Source organism: Sceloporus occidentalis, unplaced genomic scaffold (assembly GCF_023333645.1).
Source record: "Sceloporus occidentalis isolate IW3139 unplaced genomic scaffold, rSceOcc1.0.p SCAF_41, whole genome shotgun sequence".
Taxonomy (NCBI): Eukaryota; Metazoa; Chordata; class Lepidosauria; order Squamata; family Phrynosomatidae; genus Sceloporus; species Sceloporus occidentalis.
In genome coordinates this window covers 5927314-5949529 of record NW_028317021.1, presented here as the reverse complement: position 1 = coordinate 5949529, position 22216 = coordinate 5927314, and the positions used below count along the sequence as shown (strand labels likewise).

At 45.1% G+C, this 22216-nt stretch overlaps 1 protein-coding gene across 3 annotated transcripts; it reads right to left on the bottom strand.

Annotated features, from left to right (window-relative positions):
* Positions 1-1584: 1584 nt before the first annotated feature.
* Positions 1585-21967, bottom strand: LRRC43 (leucine rich repeat containing 43). 3 transcript variants are annotated; one of them, XM_089489947.1, is made up of 12 exons: positions 21809-21967; positions 19601-19879; positions 18155-18265; positions 17101-17240; positions 15364-15602; positions 12871-13046; positions 10969-11092; positions 9800-9939; positions 8257-8436; positions 5867-6058; positions 4808-4895; positions 1585-2227 (listed from the first exon to the last, which is right to left on the bottom strand). In XM_089489947.1, the coding sequence occupies exons 1-12, from the start codon at positions 21893-21895 to the stop codon at positions 2094-2096; spliced, it is 1890 nt and encodes a 629-aa protein (XP_089346073.1). In that variant the 5' UTR covers positions 21896-21967; the 3' UTR covers positions 1585-2093. The 3 variants fall into 3 exon arrangements, with proteins under 3 accessions (XP_089346073.1, XP_089346075.1, XP_089346074.1); XM_089489948.1 differs by having other exon boundaries at positions 2135-2660; XM_089489949.1 differs by lacking the exon at positions 8257-8436.
* Between the last annotated feature and the right edge of the window lie 249 nt (positions 21968-22216).

Here is a 22216-nt window from a genome sequence, read left to right as displayed (position 1 = left end):
GCCCATAGGGATCATTGGGGAATCCTTGCCCATAGGGATCATTGGAGAATCCTTGCCCATAGGGATCATTGGGGAATCCTTGCCCATAGGGAATCATTGGGGAATCCTTGCCCATAGGGATCATTGGGGAATCCTTGCCCATAGGGATCATTGGGGAATCCTTGCCCATAGGGATCATTGGGGAATCCTTGCCCATAGGGAATCATAGGCGGACACCTGCCCATAGGAATTATTTATGGAGTCCCTTTTTGGTGTTCAATGTCATATTACCACTCTTGATATCTTTAAAAAGGCTAAGAAGACAGATCTCATCCGGCAGGCCTTCCTGAACCTCAATGATGCGGTTTGGCACCGCTTGAACTGTCATGGCTCCATCCTGTGGCATCCTGGGATTTGTAGATTCCTGGTGGCCCCAGAGCTCTCAGACAGAGCCAGGGTGAACAGCTCATCCAACTACAAATCCCAGGGTCCCAGAGACGGGGCAGTTTGAGCAGTGTAAAATGGCATTAATTCTGCAGTGTGGATTAGACCTTTGGCTGAGAAGGCTATAAACACCTTGTAAAACTACAAATCCCATAGGATCCCATAGGATGGGGCCACAACACTTCAAGTGGGGCCAAACTGCATTATTTCTAACATGTAGATGCACCCTTGAACTAATGCTCAGGTCCTTCCAACAAACCTCACCATCTTCCTTCCTGGCCTGTGTTTTTGGGGCTGTTGTGGAGAAGATGTTGTTGTTGTTATTTTATAGCCCACCCTTTCCCCAAAATGGGGACTTGGAGGCCAAGAGAGAAAGATGTTTCTCTCGCCTTTGCAACGGCTGCAGACCAAGGATGTCCAAAATTAAAATGGGTTTTTGAATATTTTCTTTTTGAATAGTGCATAGGAACCGCATTCGTCTATTTAACTTCCCCCCAATTATGCATTTCTGTAAACTCTATGACGGGAAGACAATGCGCATAGTTTTGGGTCACTGCAGTCTGTGGTCATGGTTTCCGTTTCTCAGCTCTCTTTATGGGACTGTCTTTTCTGCCTGGTTGATAAAAAAGGAAACAAAATCATTTTCGGTTCTACTAATATGGAAGGTTTCTGTCTGGGAAGTTATTTCCCTTTTTCCCACTTATTATTTATTACGTGCCTTCAAGGGCAAGGTATGTTCAGAGGAAGTTTGCTGCCAGAGCCTTCCTCTGAGGCTGAGAGTGTGAGACTTGTGGGTTTCCATGACAGAACGGGGATCTGAACCCTTTCAACTCTATGGTTCCATACCTCCATTTCCCTATCCGTTATTGTTATCTGGCGTCATTGTACCACAAAGGACAATTCGTATGGGAGAAACACAAGGGGCTGAATCCAAATCTTAGTTCCAAATAGAATAAATCCATTTAACCAATGGGATTTGCCAACATCTTGACATACCATTCAACCATTTATTCAGTGGGTCTAACTCCAGGAGTGGGAAAAGTGTGCCTCTTGGGTTGCATGGACTTTTCTAGCACCCAGGCTGGCTCTGCACTGCAGAAATAATCCAGTTTGACACCACTTTAACTGCCATGGCTCGATGTTGTGGAATTCTGGGGACTGTAGTTCGCTGTGGCACCAGAATGCTGTGACAGAGAAGGCTAAGCATCTCAGCAAACTACAGATCCCAGAATTCCCCAGCATGAAGCTGTGGCAGCTAAAGTGGTGTCAAACCGAATTATTTCATGCAGCCCAGGTCCCCATTCAAAGGAAAGGCCATTTGCCCTAGATAAATGGATTAAGAGTGGCTTAATGTTGTTTTATTGCTAGTGCCTTGCCCAGAGGTTTTGAAATACAGAGAGGGATATACACATTTAAAAGGGAACTAAATACGTAACCATTCCACAAAAAGAGAGGCAAAGCGGCTGGATTTCCAGTCCCAGTATGCTGATGAGGAAGAAAGATGCCTCCCTGCCCTGGTATTGCTTTTGGCTGGCACTTGCCCAGGCTGTTGCCATCGGCTGTGGCTTCAGTCAGAACTTCAGTGATGTTCTTGGGAAGGCCTGTCCATGACTCCCAGGGTTCGTTGTAAAGCAAAACCTGATCTGGCCGCAAGGCCCCGATTCCAACACTCAGGCCTTGGTGAGGACTTGCGAAGTCGAGGTCCATTTCATATGTTGCATTTGGAATTCCACGCTCAGAGGCACTGGCTGGTTCAGCAGAGTCCGCCTTTCTCCTTCAGGAGAATCTTTCTTCTTGCCCTTCCCTGAGAAAGGAGAGCAAAAAACTTTGAATCAGAGGAGTGTTTCACACTGGGGCTAATTTCGGCATGAAAGAGAGATTAAACCCTAACTGCAGCCCTCCAGGTGTTGCCAAAGCTGCATTGTCACTCACTATTGGTTATGCTGTCTGGGGATGATGGGAGCTGCAATCCAACAACAGCTACAGGGCTCATGTAGCCAACAGGGAGCTCAGGTGGACCAGTGGCACTTAGGGACATCTTCCAAAGTCCACTGCCAAATATGGCTTCTTTTTCATGCTACTGGTGACGAACATCTCTTGTTCTTCCTTCCTCTTATGGTGGGTTTTTTTAGTTGTTGTTGTTTCTTGGTTGCTTTTACCACAAACAGCATGTTTCCAGGCAGCTCTCTTTTTTTAAATTTGTCGTGCACTATTTCAGTCATATGATTTTCCAGTTCCTTTCAAGCAGCAAGTGAACAATGCATGAATGAATACATATAGCCAAAGGAGACACTGTAAAAAGTGACACTTCACAGTGCTTCACGGTTACACTTCTTTTTTTCTGCACACATCCCAAAAGCGGTCTCCCTTGCACAGGCCGCTGAACAAAGCAGCTTTGTAGGAAAATGTCTTTTCCTTCATTTCCCCCATCTCAAACACGCCCAAATCACCACTGATAAATGAGAATATTTATCGCAAATATGACTTCATCATGGGCTAGTTTGCCTCCAAATGAAAGGAATACCTGCTCCCAAGTAAACACTGTAATCAGCTTCATGGAAACCAAGAAGTGCTAAGCACTGATTAAAATATATATAATTTCCGTATCTGCATGCAGGCCACTAAACAAATATTTGACACCACTCTGGCAATTTGAGATAAGGCAAAGGTGTCCTTGGCAGCCTCAGGCTTCAGTTGGAACTATTCAGTGGTCTGGCATATATGAATGAGATTTGAATGAAAGACTGAAAAAATGCAAAAGAGATCTGGAAGTCTTAGTAGAGCACATACTGAACATGAGTCAAAAGTGTGATGCAGTAGCTAAAAAGCCAAAACGATCCTAGGCTGGATCAATAGGAGTACAGTAAGATGGTCTCATCCATGGGGGTTCCATTCCAGGGAACCCCACAGATGGCAAAAATCTCAAATCCTGTGGTATTCAATGGCAGTGCATGCGCATGCGGCCGCTCTGCCAGAAGCACGTGCATGCACAGCCATTGAAGTCAATGAAGCTTGCCATCCATGGATGCTCAAATCCGCAGGTGGCAAGCCCATGGTTGGGGTGGGCACACTGTATAGCGTCGAGATTACAGGCAGTAATAGTGCCACTCTATTCTACTTTGGTCAGGCCTCACCTGGAATACTATGTCCCATTCTGGGCACCACAATTCAACAAGCTGGATCATTTCCAGAGGAGGGCAACCAAAATGGTGAAAGGTCTGGAAACCACCAAGCCTTATAAGGAGTGGCTTAGGGAGCTGGGTCTGTTTAGCCTGGAGAAGATATGTTTAAGAGTTGATATGATAGCCCTGTTTAAATATTTGAAAGGGTGTCATATGGAAGAAGGAACAAGCTTGTCTCCTGCTGCTCCACAGAATAGCACCTGGGGCAATGGATTCAAACTACAGAAAAAGAGATTCCACTTCAATATTAGGAGGAACGTACGCTTGCTGGGAGGGTGGTGGAGGCTCCTTCTTTGGAGGTCTGTAAACAGAGGCTGGATGACCATCTGTTAGGGGGGTGCTTTGATTCTGTGTTCCTGCATGGCAGGAGATTGGACTGGATGACCCTTGAGGTCTCTTCCAACTCTATGATCCTCAATATGTATTCACAGCCCAAGCCACTGCATGTTTATTCAGAAGAAATGTCCCATCAGGGCTTCAACAGAGGGCAGAGGCAAAGTTAGTGTTAGATTGTGGCAAACTGGCTGCCCGTGAAATTTGGCTGTGACCGAAATGTGAAACAGATCTGTCCACATCAGACAACCCACTTGCAGCAAGCCCTTCAGCCCAAGCTTCACTGTTGGGGAGACAGAGGCTGTTGTCGTGACAAAATTCTGCACGCTTCCCCAACACACCCTGACAAGGAATTCTACATGTTGACATGGAATCAGGCCACCCAGCATTAGTTTTTGATGATGGTTTGCCTTATCTTCTTAAAAAGAAAAAGAAAAAAGGGAAAGAAAAAGTGATCACTCTACATAAGAAAAGTGAAATAGCTGCAAAGGTTCAGTGTGCCTCAGTTGAAGCCTCCTGCACTATTTTGCAGAGGTAGGCCTGTTACAGACAGCCAAAATAAAGCTGCTTCGAGTCACAGTGGAGGTATGGTGATTCAATGATGCATGTGTCCTAAGAGTCCAGAAGTCACACCAAAGCCACACTCCAGCCCTAAGGACTGGAGCATGGCTTTGGTGTGGCTCCTGGACTCTTAGGACGCATGCATCATTGAAACACCATACCTCCACTGTGACTCGAAGCAGCTTTATTTTGGCTGTCTGTAACAGGCCGTAGCCTTAGATAAAAATCTAAAGCGTGGTGTGTGTGTGTGTGTGTTTGCATTTGCATGTGTGCACACACAACAAACTCATGTGTTTTCCCATCATTACCTTTCGCAGGTGGCGGGGTTTTCGGGGCTACTGCAGTCTCTGTCCCAGTTTTGGATTTTTTGTCCTTTTTCGGGCCTTTTTTACTAACCTACAGAATGGAGAATAAATTTGCGTTTTTTTAGGAAGGGTGGGAAAATACAGGTACAAAAGACAGACCTGAAAGAAACCTCACACATACATATTTCTGACTGCACCCTTAAAGCCCTAAGTCTCGTTTGCCTGGGCCATCGCCACACAGGGGATGAGGGGGCACATTCTCCAGTTTTGGGGGTCTTGCCACTTCCAGACAAGAGGAAAGGGCTGGGTGCAAACCTCCAGCTCAGCCAGTAGAGAAACTCCCTCTTTCTGTCCTGGTTGTTGTGGTGCCAGGGCTCACCCTCCACTCTGCTCTGCACCCACCTTCTGTCTAGAAGGCTAAATGAACTGTTTCTTATCCTAAGGAAGTGAGAAGAAATAATCCTTTCATTTGATCTTGATCTGGGAACAGATCCTTTAGAGCTATGGTTTCTGTCCTAATTGCCAAACGGGAAAATATGTTCTATGTATGTTTTTGAGTAAGAAGTTGGGAGCAACTGTGGTTGGTACGTAATGCAAAACAGTAAATGGGTCTCGTCTCAGAAACCTGAACTGGCAAGCCTATGTCTCCGTGGTCAGTGACATAGTCCTTCGACTCACTAGCCCTCGGACCACAACACACTTCGATACAGACAGCCTCGTAAGTCATGCTGCAGTCCTAGAACCATCTATGCCTATGACAGTCTCTGCAGTTTTGGGCTGCAACAGAACATTTGATTTATTTCTCTTGGAAAACAGCCATCTTGGCTCACCAGACCTTCCTTTTTGGCTCTTTGTAAGTGTAAAGTCTGGCCACAGCTGCTGATCAAAGCTGAGGCAAAGTCCCAGAAACCAATATAGCATCAGCCAAGCCTGCCAGCTATCCTTTTCCAGACAGTCCCAACAAAGGACTTCCACCTCCCAAAGGCAACCTGGTCGGAGCTGTGGTCAGAAAGGAAAGCAGGCACACACCCATTCGGCCCAACTTCATCCATTGCCAGGTACCTTTTCTTTCACAGGTGGAGGCCTCATAGTTGAGTCTGTTATCAGAACGCCAAAATTGCACACAACGTTCACTTGCGATTCCCCAGCGACAAGGCTTTCTAGCTTGACATGGCCAGAGCCCAAGGTTTTCAAGATGGGGGGGTCACTTTGTAGGTCGGGTGAAGGAGATTTCTTTTTCTTTTTGTTCCCACCCTAAAGGGAGGTGGTGCAATGTCGGAGTTATAAAAAGCATTTTTAAAAGTTCCTACATTCTAGATCCTTTCAGGCTTGTCTATCATTGACTAATATGTCTTAACAGTTAGGAGTCAATCCCTAATAAATCAGGAATACATTAGAAAGGTGAACCCAATGCATTTTTAAAAAACTATATATCACCAAATATATTAGCAATAGGGCTGCCAGAGTGAAACTGGCCAGGGCTCCTGTATCTTTAATAGAAGAGAGAATTTCAGCAGGTGTGGTTTGTTATTTGGTTGTGTGACAAGCGACAACTACTGAAATCCCGACTTCTGCACAACTATTCAAGGTAAAAGGGCTCTCTCTCCAGTTTCAATCTAGCAACCCAGATTAAAATGCATTGGCTGCAATCCTGTTGAGGCCTTACACCTTTGTACATAACTTAAATCTGGAGGCATTAGAATTGGGCAGGCCTATACTATCCATATCCAAAAAGGGGGTGCTATTACATTATTACAGCAAAGTGACCAATGTGCAATGGGACCATCAAAAAGCATGGGGAGGGAGGGCATTTTTATAACATTTTTGGAAGCACCTGAGCCATTTTATGGCTGAATCTACACTGCAGAATTAATGCAGCTTGACACAGCTTTAAACAGCCATGGCTCAATGCTATGGAATTCTGGAATTTGTTGTTGTGTTTTCTTTTTTAAAAAAAAGACATTTAGCCTTCTCTGTCAGGCTGCGTCGTCACTGCAGAAATAATCTGGTCTGACACCACTTTAACTGCCATAGCTGCATGTTATGGAATTCTGGCAACTGTAGTTTGTTGCCAGGTGCCTCTTCTTTCACCATACAGCCTACAGAGAGCTGGAGGTAAACACCAACAAACTACAATTCCTCAAATTCTATACCATGGAGCTGTGGCAGCTGAAGCAGTGTCAAAACAGGTTATTTCTGCAATGTGGATGGAGCTTCTCGGAGAACTGGAGTCAAGATAGAGCTCAATTTGGATCCCAGGTTACCTGTCCAGGGTCCTGAAACTTTACCATAGAGACCAACATGGGGAAAGCCCTTTTCTCAGTTTGCTTCTTCTTCTCACCCATCACCACAACAAACTACAAATCCCAGGATTCCAGAGGCTGGAGCCATGACAATTAGAGCAGTGTCAAACTGCATTAATTCTGCAGTACAGCAGAAGCCCTGGTCCAAGAGAAGCCTTTTGGAGGCAAATAAATAAATACAATAAAATAGTTTTGAACACCAGGGAGCACTGGAGGGAGCACAGAAATAATCCTGGAGGCTACATGGGGCCCATGAGGCACACTTTGCCTACCCCATGGAAGGCCATACATGTATCAGCACATAGCTATGCCTGTTTGTAAGTTTAAACAGCACTACATGAGCAAACTGGGGGGGGGGGGGGGGCAGTGTGGTGTAGTGGTTGGTGTGTTGGACTAGAATTCTGGGAGACCAAGGTTTGAATCCTTTCAGTTCAGTCAGGGAAACCCACGGGGAGACCTAAGACAAGACAGCCTCTTCTCTCAGCCTGAGAGCAAGGCAGTGGCAAACCTCCTCGGAGGAAATCTTGCAGAGAAAACCCTAGGATAGGGTTGCTGCTGTTGTTGTTGTTGTTGTTGTTGTGTCTTCAAGTCGTTTCCAATTTATGGCAACACTAAGGTGAACCTATCATGCGATTTTCCTGGCAAGTTTCTTCGGAGGGGGTTTCCCATCGCCATCCTTTAAAGCTGAGAGAATGTGACTTGCCCAAGGTCACCCTCCATGGCTGAGCCAAGATTTAAGCCCCAGTCTCCAGAGTCCCAATCTGTGCCATGAGTCAGAAATGACTTGAAAGCCCAGGGTAACAACCAACATGAGCAAATGCACGGCCCTGTCCTGTCCCTGTGGATATTATTACACAACGTTTAAATCAAGGAGGGATGCCAAGCAGTGGCAGTAACCTGAAGGCCCATGGAGCTGCCTATGGCACTGAGCAAGCCTAGGCTGCATAAAACAGAGGAACACCACCTCCTTTCTGACATCTACTGGGAGATGTACAGCAGTACATTGGCTTTTTGCTCCCATAATATCTAGTGAAATGAGCAAAATTCCCACCAATTGCTTCCTGCTTCCCAGAGCTTGGGGGGAAAATAATCTTTGGACTAGAACTCTCAGTATCCCCAACCCCAACCCTAGCCTCTAACCACTGTCACCTTTCCAGCATCTTTTGCTTTTCCTTTCTCCTCCTTTCCTTTCCCCTTTTTCCCTTTCTCTCCTTTCTCCGGTTTCTCCTTCTCCGCTTTCCCTTTCTCCACTTTCCCCTTCTCTGTTTTTCCCTTTCCTTTCTTGGTTTGGCTTTCGTCTGGTGGGACAATGATGGGCCAGGACACGATCTGATGAAAGAAAAAAAGAATTCAGAAGGCTGCACAAAGCCATACACCTAATTTAACTGGGATTTAAAACATTAAAAAATTAATCTTCTGGTATACAAATCCCAGGGATTCTCTGATTAAAACAATTAGTTTTTTAAGTTCTTCCCCATTACTAAATTTTGCCATGCCCTTTTTGACCACACTTCTGTATCGCTTGGCCACATGTATACTCTCCAGCAATTTAAATATAAAGACTGGAACACATGTGGTCCAGGAACATCAGAATGTGGTTAAGATGGCAAAAGCTATTAGTGAGGAATAACAGACAAGCTAGGAAAGGCTGTAGCACTTTGCCTGAGCACAATGCGAAGGGCAAGAGTCCATCCCTTCCTTTTCTCTCCTCCTGCTGAGTTACCTGAATGCAAACTACTTTTGCACTTTGCACTCCATTTGCAGCAACTGAAGGAAGCAGAGGACAAAGGGCGAAAGTGGGAGGAAGAGAGAGAAGCCGGGACATTTTCAAAGCAGCTGAAAAAATGGGATGGCAAAGGATGAATTGGGACTGTACCTAGCAAATTGGAATAGTTGGAAGTACACACACATGTCCCGATTTTAATCTATGAAATACTGGTGGTTATGTGACATGACAAGCATACTTGATAGTCATATTAATTAATATGCAACCAGGCGCTAAGTGTATTATGCAAATTGGTATGGATTTTCATGTATTTGCATCGACACTTAATTGTCTTCACTTTCCTGCACAAATTTGCATCTATTCACCCTCCCTCTGCTAAAAGGGCAGCCATGCAAATCCATTTTTAAACACACACCCGGCAAAAAGCCCAAATTCCTTCCAATTGCACGTGGTGGGATTGGATTCTATTTAAATAGAACGAGGAGTATTTTAATCATGTAGACAAGCCCCAGGTTTTCAGGCTTGTAAAGGAGCTCATCTGTTTCCAAAGAGTTGACCTAATCAACTCAGGTTTAGTGTTTGGAAACAATAAGCTTTTCCCGATGAGGCGATTATTTCAGCTTCATAACATTGGTTATTTTTCAATTTGGGGATTAATTTATCTGATCTACAGCAAAGGATGTCAAGGAGATCACCATGAAGGTGAAGCTTGGCAGGAAAAAAAGGTAGCGAGGGGAGATCAGTGTTTAAATAAGAATTAAGTCAGAATATCCTGCCTGAAATTGGTATTCTCCAGGAGGGTTGGAAGATAACCCCCATCATCCCATGCTATCTGAGAATGATGGGACTTATTATCCAATACATTTGGGGAAGTTCTTTCAAAGCTCTTTGCCTCCCTCCTTGCCAAGCCACAATCCCTCAGAAGATGAAAACAGAGTTATAAAACTCTGCCCAAGAGCCAGCAACCTTTTCTTCCATAATTGCCACAGTGGTCCCAGCGAGAAGGAAGGCCTTCAAAGTAACCAGGTCTCTGGTGATGTGCTCTTTCTTGTATTCACAGTCAATGGTCTCTGCCCAGGGCTTTCGAGTGGTGGAATGAATCGTTCCTAGGAGGAGGAAAAACAAGGGATTGAAGGAAAGAACAGAACAGACCAATTTAAATCTGGCAGGGTCTTTCACAAGCCCCCATCGCACATGAATCATGGGAAGGAGCTTCATGCAACTAACATGTGGGCAGAAAGACAAACCTGCTCCATAGGAAGGCAAAGGATCAGAGGCAACATTTAAATAGCACTGGTTATTGGGTCAGGTATTTCTTGGAGAGCTACAGCTGTCTGGATGGGGGGGGGGCTGCAAAAGGGGGGGAGCATGGGGAAATCTTTCCCCACCTTTGCTTCAGATGAACATTTGTATTGCCATTAATAAAATGTCAGGAGAGGGGTTTCAGTCTTTTGAGTAGGGAAAACATACCAAAGGTGAGAACATCCCAGATGATGGTGTCACAGAGGAGGAAACATGGTCTTCTAAGGAACCCCAGAGGACTGCCTTGGGACCCCACATATTCTCCAACCTTTCCCAGATGAAAACCAGGTCATGTGTGACCAAAGCAACATTACAGTGTGGTAAAGACAGTAAAAGGTATCAATGAGGAAGGAACACACAAGCTAGGAGAGGCTGTGGCAGTTTGCTTTTGCCCAAGTATCCAGGAAAACACGAGATTCTGTCCCCTCCTCTGTAAATAGAGGGCAAACTACTTTTCCCTTTGAACTAAGTCTGCAGCAACTGAAGTAAGCTGAGGACAAAGAGAGAAAGTGGGAGGAGGAGAGAGAAATGAGGACATTTTGGAAGCAGCTAGGAAAGGGTGACAAAATAATATAAATTGGGACAGTCCCAGTCAAATTGGGAGAGATGGGAGTATGACAAGATGGTCCCCAATTTTGGCCAGCAATAATATAATCAAACCCTTCTTTGCACTCCTGAAGGTAGGACCATTACTAATGAAAAATGAATTGGACCGTGGGCATGTCAGGGTTTTAAAGTGTCTCTGTGCTGTACAAACATGCAGGGTGCAAGTTCCTCCCCCAAGCATTGACTTTTTCAGACAGTCCAGCCCTACAGAAAAATGAGTCCCTCACCAGTTTCAGGAGGCAGTTTCACAGGCACCTCCTGAGATGAGGGACCTTGGCCATCATCTTCCTCTATCACTGGCAAGCTTTTCAGGTTTAGCGGCGTTAACTGACTACGGTGGGACAAGGCAACCTGAGACAGAAAGGCATTCATTCATTTATGTATTCATTTAATTTATATCCTGCCTTTTAAGAGAGAGCGTCTGGCTGTGACAACCAAGGAAAGGGGTGGCATGAGAAGACCCAGGGGAAATGGGTTTATTCATTTTAAACAAATAAGAATTAAGCCCACCTGACATTTGAACTATGTGCAGTTGAACGATGTGAGTGTAAGGGTTGCTGGTCAGTTCTGACAATCTTTCAAGTCCATCAGGATACCAAAGTTCAGAAACTTAAGCTCAGTAGTAAAAACTCAAGTGATCTTTGTTAAGAAAAACTTACCGATTCAGTCTGGTGACTTCCATTGTCAGAACTGACCAGCAACCGTTACAACCACATAATTAAACTGCACACAATTCAAATGTCAGGCAGGCTTAATTAATAATTAATAATTAATACCTGTTGTTCTCACTCACCTCAGATTGATAAATGGAGGATTTGTTCTACCTGGCTGGCCAGAGAGGAAAAGGAAGAGTGGTACCAGACCAGTTACAATCCCAGGAGGCAGACAAGCTATTTTTGGTTGGTATTTGGTACATAAGGCCTAACTGCTTTGCACCCAATGTTTGGAAGTTGGTCTGTTGGTAGTACAGCTTTTGCCCATAGTCAGCGCATTAGGAGATACAGGATTTGGGGCATCTTGTACAGCCCCAATACAGGACCAGATTTCAAGACCCCAAATATGGGACATCCTCTATAAAATGGGACATCTGGGAACTACCTTGCAGCCCTCTGGTTCTGGACAGGCAACCCTACATTAGCAGGGCTTGCCTGTTATGGTCTCCCTTTCCAAGTCAGTAATTATGGGAGGTGAAGTCCAAAAACACCTGGAAAAACCAAAGAGTGGGAACCACTGCTTTAATGTTTGGTGCCTGTAACTTCCATCAGCTGTAGCAAGCATAGACCATGACAAGGGATTATGGGGGCTGTAGTCCAAAAACCTTTAGACAGTCCACCTCTGAGCTATACAGCACTCAACTGCTTCCCATTCTTTCTCTCCCAAACACATTCATTCCTAAAGATGCCATTTTCTCCTGCCATACCGTCTCTCCCAGCAGAAGCATTCATTGCAATGAGGAACTTCTTGCTGTTGCTAGAAATGGCTGTCCCAGTTTCTACATTTTCTTTTCACAAACCTTGGGCCATGCATCATCTTCTCTGCATTGTCTTATCTCTTGTGGCTAACCACACTTTGGAGAAACTGCTCGGTGAAAGTGTTCCTATGGCCTAAGGAAAGCTTCATTGGAAACCCCTCTGAGCCAGGCTAGGTCCTGGACTTTCCCTTCTTGGAATGGTCTGATACTAGAAAAGATGGTGCAGCGGAAAAGAACCACTGGTGACCTCGGAAATCCCAGATCTCTTTTTATTCATGAAAGTAGAGTCATTGGCAAGCTACCATTTATAACAATATATCATCAGTTTCTCTATTTGAAACAGCAATGACAAAAAAATAACACTCAAAGCCTGGTGCTATGAAAACATACAAATAGCACCTCTGCTTTGCACCCCTGTCTACATTGCAGAATTATGGCCATTTCATACCATCATAACTGCTTTGTTCATAAGGCTGAATAGGGTTCTTGAAATAACCTAGATCTGACCTGTATAGGACTTGGCCGAATGGATAAATAGATTTTATTACGGTCAGCTGATCAAACATTTGAACCTTGATCTTCCCGTGTCCTAGTCCAACACTCAAACCACATGGGCTCTCCATTTTTTTTCCAAGCAAAGGATTCTAAACTTGTATACCTTGACAGTTTCTTTCTGTCTTTTTTCACCTTTGGCAAACTCGTATGTCACATAGTAGTTGTAGGTGATCACCGGAGACTCGGGGCCACTTTTTAATTCCTCTGGGCCAATGGGATAGGGAACCCCTCTGATTTTGCCAATGGAGACAATCATTTTAGCACTGCGCCTCAGAATCTCTGCAAAAGGGAAGACCAAAAAAATTGTCCATAGGTCCATTTTAGTGTAGGTTGTGAGCCCTCTGGGCAGGGATTACAGCCTGTATCTAATATCAGGGAGTTGGTTACGCACATCTGCCTCATTTCCACCCTTAAAGATACCAAGGATGGCCAAAAAGACTACTAAATTTGCCCGAGAGCAAAGCAGGCCAGAACGTTCCCTAGAAGCCAAGATGACTAAATTGGGGCTGTCGTACTTCAGACATATCATGAGATGATGTGACTTATTGGAGAAGATGATAACGCTCAGTAAAGCAGAAGGCAGTGGGCAAAGAGGAAGGTGCCAAAGTATAAAAAGTGCCAAGCAGCCACATCATCTCCCAGGATAATCCACTTCATTTCCCCACCCCACATTTATTCCCCGAAACCTTTCTGAGCATTGGTGTCATCTAAACGCATAACGTTTCCAAACTGTGCCGAGGACAGCAAATAAAACTAGAAAACGTCAGCTTATTCTTCCAACTAAAGTGCACTTTGTATGCCTTCCAAACAAAGGGCCCTTTCACATTGCACAGTGATAACACTATGATGCTACTTTAACTGCCATGGTTCCATCCTATGGGATCCTGATATGTGCCATTTAGAGAAGGAGACTTAGAATTCTCTGCCAGAGAGCTCTAGTGCCTCCAGAAATAGCAAACACCAGGATTCCATGGGGTGCAGCCATGGCAGCTATAGTGGCATCTGAGTGCTACAGGTTGACTCTCCCTTGTCCAGAATTCCAAAACCCATCATACTCCAAAACCCAAAATTGTCCACGTGGATAGCTAAGACAGTGACACCTTTGCTTTCTGAAGGTTCAGTGTACACAAACTTTGTTTCAGGCACAAAATTGTTAAAACACTGTGCATAAAATTACCTTCAGGCTATGTGTATAAGGTGTATACAAAACATGCAGGAATGCCACGTTTAGCCTTGGGTCCCATCTCCAAGATTTGCGTATGTATATGCAAATATTCCAAAATCCAAAAAACTCCAAAATCCAAAACACTGCTGGTCTTGAACATTTTGGATGAGGGAGATTCAACCGATATAACTGTTTGATGTGAAAGAATTGAATTGGAAGAATCCACAAGGGCCGTCCAGTCCAACCCCCCGGAATTCCATTGCATTGAGCCATGACAGTTAAAGTGGGATCAACCCGGATTATTTTTGCAGTGCGGACACAGTCCTAATCCAATGCTCAAACCACTATGCCACCAGTCTGTTAAAGAGGAGGCTTGAAAAATTTGACCGGTAGGGGCCGCCCAAGGACCATGAAGTGCTCACATCTTCATAGGAGGCCTGTAAGCATGGATGCTCCAGAAACGGGAGATCATGTTTAGATGTGTATGTACTATGTGATAGGTTTGCCTTAGGGTTGCCATAAGTCAGTAATGACTTGAAGGTACACAACAATAACTGGGAACTGCATGAAAATGTTGTAGTGTGAAGTGCCCCCTGTTCAGGATCCCAGCGGCTCCATTTCATTTCTCCATATCTCCACTGCTTGTTTTCTATTTTTCTGCAACCTCATCCCCATAATGCTCTGCTTTGAGGTACTAGAACTCCCTCTTTTGTGTGTGGACGGTGCTATTTTGGTCAGTGTCAGCAGCATGAATTACATACTTTCCAACACTCAGTGTTGGAAATAACCAAAAGGAGATTTGTATTCATGTCTGACACATTTCAGATGTGAACAAATGGAATATGCACCTTCCACTGTGTGTCTTCACATTTTCCCTTTAGTGGTTATCTCATATCCTGTTATTCCCCTATTGACACACAACTTGTTATTCATATTTACCACTCTTGGTGGGAGGAGGCCTTTTTTTAAAACTAGAATTCCCCAAATCCTCTAGCCAGTATGGCCATGGAGGATTTTGGGAGCTGTAGTCAAAAAAAGATAATAATAACTTCCCCCAGGTTCGGATGCACATGTCAGTTAACCTGCTTAAGCCTCAGCGAGAGATATGGTTGAAGGAGTTCCACAATGGAATTAAAACTGGTATCTGGTACATATAGATTTTCAGACAATGATCCTACTTCAACTGTCAGGGCTTCCTCCAATGCAACCCTGGGATTTGTAGGTTGCTGTGGCACCAGAGCTCTCACACAAAACTACAAATCTCAAAATTCCATAACGTGGAGCCATGGTAGTTAAAGCGCTATCAAACTGCACGCAACATAGATTCAGCCTGAGCCTTCCTCAGTCCAAGCAGAAGGAAATGCTCAGGATGTTTTGGCTGCTGAACCCAACTTCACCCTGAGAGACGTTTTCAGACTACGGATGCCTCACCTGGTTCGGTCGCCAGGCCTAAGAAGTTGTGCCTCTCATCCGGGGTAATGATCACATCATCCAGCGTGCAAAGTTTGGGGAGGCTGTCTATCGTGAACCCCCGATAGCCAGGAAGCAGAGCAAGCGGGTTCCCCTGCAGGATAAGGATCCGGAGTTTCTCCAGATTCGACAGCTTTGAAAGGAGGTTTAGCAAGTTGGTGAAATTATTATAGCTCAAGTCGAGGGAGACGAGGCTTGGCCTAAAAGGGAACAAACCAAAGCGGCAGAAGAGACATCTTTACCAAAAATATATATATTAACTCTTCCAGGCCTGGATGTGCTCAGTGATACAGCAGCATCCAAGTACACCTGCTAGGTGTATAGAAGTATAGTATCTAGATCAAGGGAAGTAATAGTGCCTTTCTATTCTGCTCTGGTCAGGCCCCACCTGGAATATTGTGTCCAGTTCTGGGTGCCACAATTTAAAAAGGACATTGAGAAACTGGAGCGTGTCCAAAGGAGGGCGACTAAAATGGTGAAGGGTCTGGAAACCATGCCCTATGAGGAACGCCTTAGGGAGCTGGGTATGTTTAGCCTGGAGAAAAGAAGGTTAAGAGTTGATATGAGAGCCCTGATTAAATATTTGAAGGGATGCCATATTGAGGAGGGAGCAAGCTTGTTTTCTGCTCCTCCAGAGACTAGGACCTGGAGCAATGGATGCAAGCTGCAGGAAAAGAGATTCCACCTCAACATTAGGAGCAACTTCCTGACAGTAAGGGCTGTCCGACGGTGGAACACACTCCCTCGGAGTGTAGTGGTGTCTCCCTCCCTGGAGGTCTTCAAACGGAGGCTGGATGGCCATCTGTCGGGGATGTTTTGATTGTGATTTCCTGCATGGCATGGGGTTGGACTGGATGGCCCTTGAGGTCTCTTCCAACTCTATGATTCTATTATTCTAGGGGAATCCATGCATGGGATAGCCACTCTATGGGCTCATCTACACTGGCTGGTAAAACCACAAAGTCCCTGGTTTTGTGCCTGCCCTTTCCAATTTTATTTTGGAGACCAGGGCTGCGTCCACACTGCATAAATAATCTGGTTTGATGTTAACTGCCATGGCTCAAAGCTTTGGAATTTGGGGAATTGTAGTTTGTTGAGGCACCAGAGCTCTGCTTATTTCTGAAGTCGGTCGCAGCCCTCCATGACTTTTCGCCCATTCTGAAGTATTCCCAGGGAACTCCCAGTGTTTACCAGGACTTTTCATGTCCAGTTTCCAAGGCAGTTTAAATCAATCCAGTATTTCCCAAAACAAAATGGTGGTCTGTTTATATTATCCCAGAACTAGCTAAGATGGCCACTGCCAGTAAACGTAGCTGGTTAAGACCCAGACTCAACAGAGATAAAAAATGGGAAAGAACGCTAGCAATAGAAGGAAAAGATCTTAATGCTTAATTAGTGTAATATTGTTTTTAAAAAACGACAACTTCCAGGACTCCACAGCATGGAGCCATGACAGTTAAAGCATTGTCAAGCTGCATTATTCCTGGAGTGCAGATGCAGCCATTGTCCTGGGATTCCTTCATGCTAAACTGTCCCTGCCCTGCTCTGAGATTTCACCGACCTTTCCCCATTGATTGCAACCAAGAAAACAAACGTCAGAATGGAGAGGAACAAAACGGCGCACCCAAAGGAAAAAACCACAAAGCTTGATGGCACAACACCACCGTTACTCCTGTCTCCTTCCAAACTTGTTCTTACCAGCCTTTGGCAGTGATGTATCGCTCTTCAGGCGAGCTGAGCTGACGGTTGTGGCCTAGGCCAAGGTGCTGAAGTCCTGGCGGTGAGTTGATGCACAAGTCCTTCAAGCTGCTCATTTTATTGCCACAAAGCTCCAGCACCTGCCAGAGGGAAAGAGAAGGAGTACAAGCAGGAGGGATTGGAGACAGAGGCCATTTCTCTCATCCAGAATTAGTCCACCACAGAAAATGGGGAAAGGACAGTGGATCCCAAATCCTTTTTTGCTTCAGCGGAGTGTAGACTTCAGTAGACTTATGTCATGAAGCCCCTATGAATACCAGTATGTGTAGGTCCATGGTCAATGCACATGACCAACACTCTGTTGTGTAACCACAATGTGCAGTGTGCAAAGGCAACACATAGAGTCAATGTGCACTCATCGACTACTCTGTGTACTTGAATGCGCCACCACATGTGCAATATTCCTGTATGAGCAACTCAATTTATAGTTCTTTGTGGGTTTTTCAGGCTCTGTGGCCATGTTCTAGAAGAGTTTATTCCTGACGTTTGGCTGGCGTCTTCAGAGAATGCTGGTATGGTAGAGAGTGGGACACAGTATATATATGTGTGGCCACTTTATATATACAGTGTGTGTGTGTGTGTGTGTGTGTGTGTGTATACACACAGATGCCAGCGAAATGTCAGGAATAAACTCTTCTAGAACATGGCCACAGAGCCCCCCAAACCAACAAAAAACTATGGATGCCGGCCATGAAAGCCTTCGACTTCACAACTCAATTTATGTCACCATCAGCTGGATCAGAGGACTGTTGTGCATTGTCCCAAAAGGTAGTAGTTTGGCTCAGTGCAACTTACACTTGTGTTTCACTGGGTAACCAAAACAAGCATACCAACATACACACATTCCAACCAATTGTCCTCCATGAGACAGGAGGGGGATGATAGGAGCTGAAGTCCAACGCATGTGGAGGGTGCCTGTTGTGGAAGCCCAATCTGTTGTGCTTCCTTCCCCCCACTGCCTTTTTTGTTGTTGCCTTTTTTCCCTTTCATTTACCTTCAGCGTCCGAGGGAGGTTAGCAGAATTGATTTTGCTGATCTCATTTGTGCTCAGGACGAGCTCTTCCAAGTTTGGAAACTTTAATAAACCAGCATCAATTTCAGTCACCTGGGAAGAAGGGAAAACACGCCAATACATGTATTCAGGGAGTCAAATGGAACCAAAAGATAATCTCGATCCACCCTTTTATTGCAAAGCAGAATGACTTCTGTCTAGCATCCAAAGAGACCAAGGCTGCATTCCACAGATGAAAACTGGGACACATGTGGTCAAGCAACATAAAAGTGTGGTATTCACAAACCTATTAGGAGAGGCTGCACCAGTTTGCTTTTGCCTAAGCCTCTTGGGAAGAACAAGATTCTATCCCCTTCTGTCCTTTCTCCTCTGCTGAGTTAGTGGAATGTAGTACTTTTGCCCTTTGAAGTCAGTTTGCAGCAACTGAAGTAAGCTGACGACAAAGGAGGAAAGTGGGAGGAGGAGAGAAAAACTGAGACATTTTAAAAGCAGCTGGAAAATGGGATGGCGGAGGAGTAACTGGGACTGTCCTTGCCAAAGAAGGGACGGTTGGAGAGTATGGGAGACAAGAATCATAGAATCATAGAGTTGGAAGAGACCACAAGGGCCATCCAGTCCATCCTCATTCTGCCTTGCAGGAAATCTCAATCAAAGCATCCCTGACAGATGGCCATCCAGCCTCTGTTTAAAGACCTCTAAGGAAGGAGACTCCACTACACTCCGAGGAAGGAGTGTGTTCCACTGTCAAACAGCTCTTACTGGCAGGAAGTTCCTCCTAATGTTGAGCTGTAATCTCTTTTCCTGGAGCTTGTATCCATTGCTCCATTGTGTCCTGTTCTCTGGAGCAGCAGAAAACAAGCTTACTCCCTCCTCAATATGACATCCCTTCAAATATTTAAACAGGGCTATCATATCACCTCTTAACCTTCTCTTCTCCAGGCTAAACATCCCCAGCTCCCTAAGTCTTTCTTCATAGGACATGGTTTCCAGACCTTTCACCATTTTAGTCCCTCTCCTTTGGACACGCTCCAGTTTCTCCACATCCTTTTTAAATTGTGGCACCCAGAACTGGACGCAATATTCCAGGTGGGGCCTGACCAGAGCAGAATAGAGTGGCACTATTACTTCCCTTGATCTAGACACTATACTTCTATTGATGCAGCCTAAAATCGCATTGGCCTTGTTAGCTGCCGCGTCGCACTGTTGACTCATGTTCAACTTGTGGTCCACTTGGACTCCCAGATCCCTTTCACACATAGTTTAATTCAGCCAGGTGTTGCCCATCCTACACAGCTACACAGAGCTACGCAGGTCCCCCCAAAGGAGGCATATGGCCCCAGGATACATGCTTCCTACCGTTGGTGTACCCCAGATTCCTTGACACATGTGTCTGTTGGGTTTTAATCCCTGGGCGTCATGACCACTCACTTTTTTGTTGACAATCCGAAGTGATCTGAAGTAGGAGAAGATGAAACTGTCTTGGATGATCTGTGGAAACTGCACAGCTAGTTCTCTGAGCTGCTGGTCCGCGGCGTTGCATTTGGGGGGCAGAACCCAGAGTGAGCCAGGACTCCTCAGAAACTCAGTCAGTGTTTCTGCCGTCTCTTCCTCAGGAGGTGGAAGTCCACCACGAAAAGGCTGCTTGATCAGGATGTAGGCATGGCTGCCAAAAGTTTTGCCTTTCCTTGGTGGGAAACGGGACCTGTTCTGCATCAAAGACAAGAAAGAAGAATGTAAAAATGCCGGCTGGTAGGAGACAGACAGGTGTGCGAGGGGACTTTAGAACAAAAGCATTGGCTCCCCAGCACTATAGCCCCATTTAATAATAAAAACAGATACAAGTAATGGTTATTTAGACAGTGTGCTTTAAGTATGCACAGTGGCAGATACACCACTGAGCAAATGGTGCTGTCACCTCCCATCATGGTCAGATTTTTTAGCAGTTTGGTTCAACAGCGCATACACTTAAAACTGTGGAACTCACTGCCACTGGATGAAGTATCAGCTGCAAAACTAGACAGATTTAAAAAGGAATGAGATGACTTCACAGAGGTTAGGTCTCTAGTTTTGACCACTAACCAAGATGGTTATATATCAATTCTGGTACCAGAAGCAGTTGAGTGGAACAAGGATTGTCTTGTGGAAATTAAATTAACCAAAGGCTTTAATAACATTTATTTTATTAAAACAATAATTTATTATTTATTTAATAAATTATTACATCTCACCTCTTAGGATATTATTACATCCCACCTGTTAGGATAGAAACCCCATCCACGTCAGCTTGTAATGGCAGTTTTGTTAATAATGATGGCAATTCTGTTACCTCAGGCACTGTATATTGAAGTCAAGAGCTAAAATGTGCAAGAACCGTCAGTCTAAAAGGTAGTCTTTTGGGTTATCAGTTAGGAAAACATTAAATAAATAGGCTTGAAGTTTCTGTCTGGGCTTTGCGCCAACTAAACCAAAACGTAGATGAAGGATTGAGTTGTTCGTTTTTTGGAAAAATAAGAAAAGGATGGTGATGTTGATTTCTGAAAGATGTGAAGTCTGAGCTCAATTCTGAGAAGACTAGGAAATGAGCGTCCGTTTAAAATACGCTACGGAAAGAAAACCCATATTAGGGTAGCAGGAAGCACCATGTGCCTCTCACGGGTGTTATTTCTGGGAGGCAGCAAAGCTGTCTTTTTATTTTATCTTCTGTTACTATAAATTGCTGTAAACAAGAAACGAAACTTTTTGGCAGGGGCAGCCCTATAAATCTTCTCTTCTGTCCCATCTTTTCAGCTGCTTTTAAAATGTCCCAGTTTCTCTCTCCCTCTCCCACATTCCCACTTTGTTCTCAGCTTATTTCAATTGCTGCAAACTGAGCTCAAAGTGCAAAAGTAGTTTGCATTCAAATGGGTAAAGCACTGGGAAAGAGAGGGAGTCCCTTAAAATGGATGAGAGAGCTCTAGCCCTCTGAATGGGCTATTCTTCCCACAATACCTTTTTGCCGGTGGCACCACTGCGCACGAGTTGTGCGCTAGACACCAACATCCATGTGTTTTGTAGGAGGAAATCTGTGCACCAGTTTTTTGGCTAAGAATTCTACATACTCCTCCCTAAACTGTCAGTTCCAGGCTTCTCTACACTGTAAGTGTGGCAATTGGAGTGGAACTATAGCGCTGCCACTGTGTCGTGTTAAAGATCCTTGGGTTTACCTCCTGATGGTGATGCGCTATGTCTGGAATAGCAACTCATGTCTCAAGTTTTGAGATTTCAAGGACAAAACCTGGGACTGATGTGTGATTTCTTATGATGTCACAGGAGTCAGGCCCAGGTAATGTCCTTAGGGGCGATGTGTTAAGCATCAAGACCTTCCAAGCCATTGCTCTTGCCCTGAGATTCCTCCCCTTTGCTCTGACAACTGGAAAAGAGCAGTCAGGCCCTGAGGCCTGCCAACCCTACTAACAAAAGTGTTTTGATTCAACTTTTAAGTGCCAGCAGAGTCTTGGGATTTCTGGTTTGCTGAAGCGCTGGAGCGGACTGAGATTTCTCAATAGGCCCCCCTAAATTGCAAATCCCATGATGCCAGTGGAACTGGGCAATGTGGAGGGAAAGAGATGAGGAGGCGTCGATGCACCTCTTCCTTACCCAGCTGCCAATCCCGCAGGGAAACCGGTTCAGACACAGCCTGCGAAGGTGCTCCCGAAAGGCAGCCGAGACGCTCAGTCCTTCCATGGCTCCGCCTTGGCAGTTCAAGGCACACAACAGCCCTGTCTGAAACCCATGGCTCTCCTTTCCACTGGCCAAAGGGACGCCTTGGGTACCAGCTGAGTGCGTCCTCGGTTGCTGGGAGACTGGCTTGGTTGCTAGGCAACGCCAGAAGACACACAGCATCAGCATCAGATGTGAGCACCAGGTTGCCTTTCTTCTCCAAAGGGGTCACATTTCAAAGTGTCTGAAAGCTGTAATCCTGCACACATGTAGACACACACTGCCCTGCTTCTGGATGGAGGACCAGAGGGCCGCAGTCATGTCAGGCAGGCAGGCAGGAGGCAT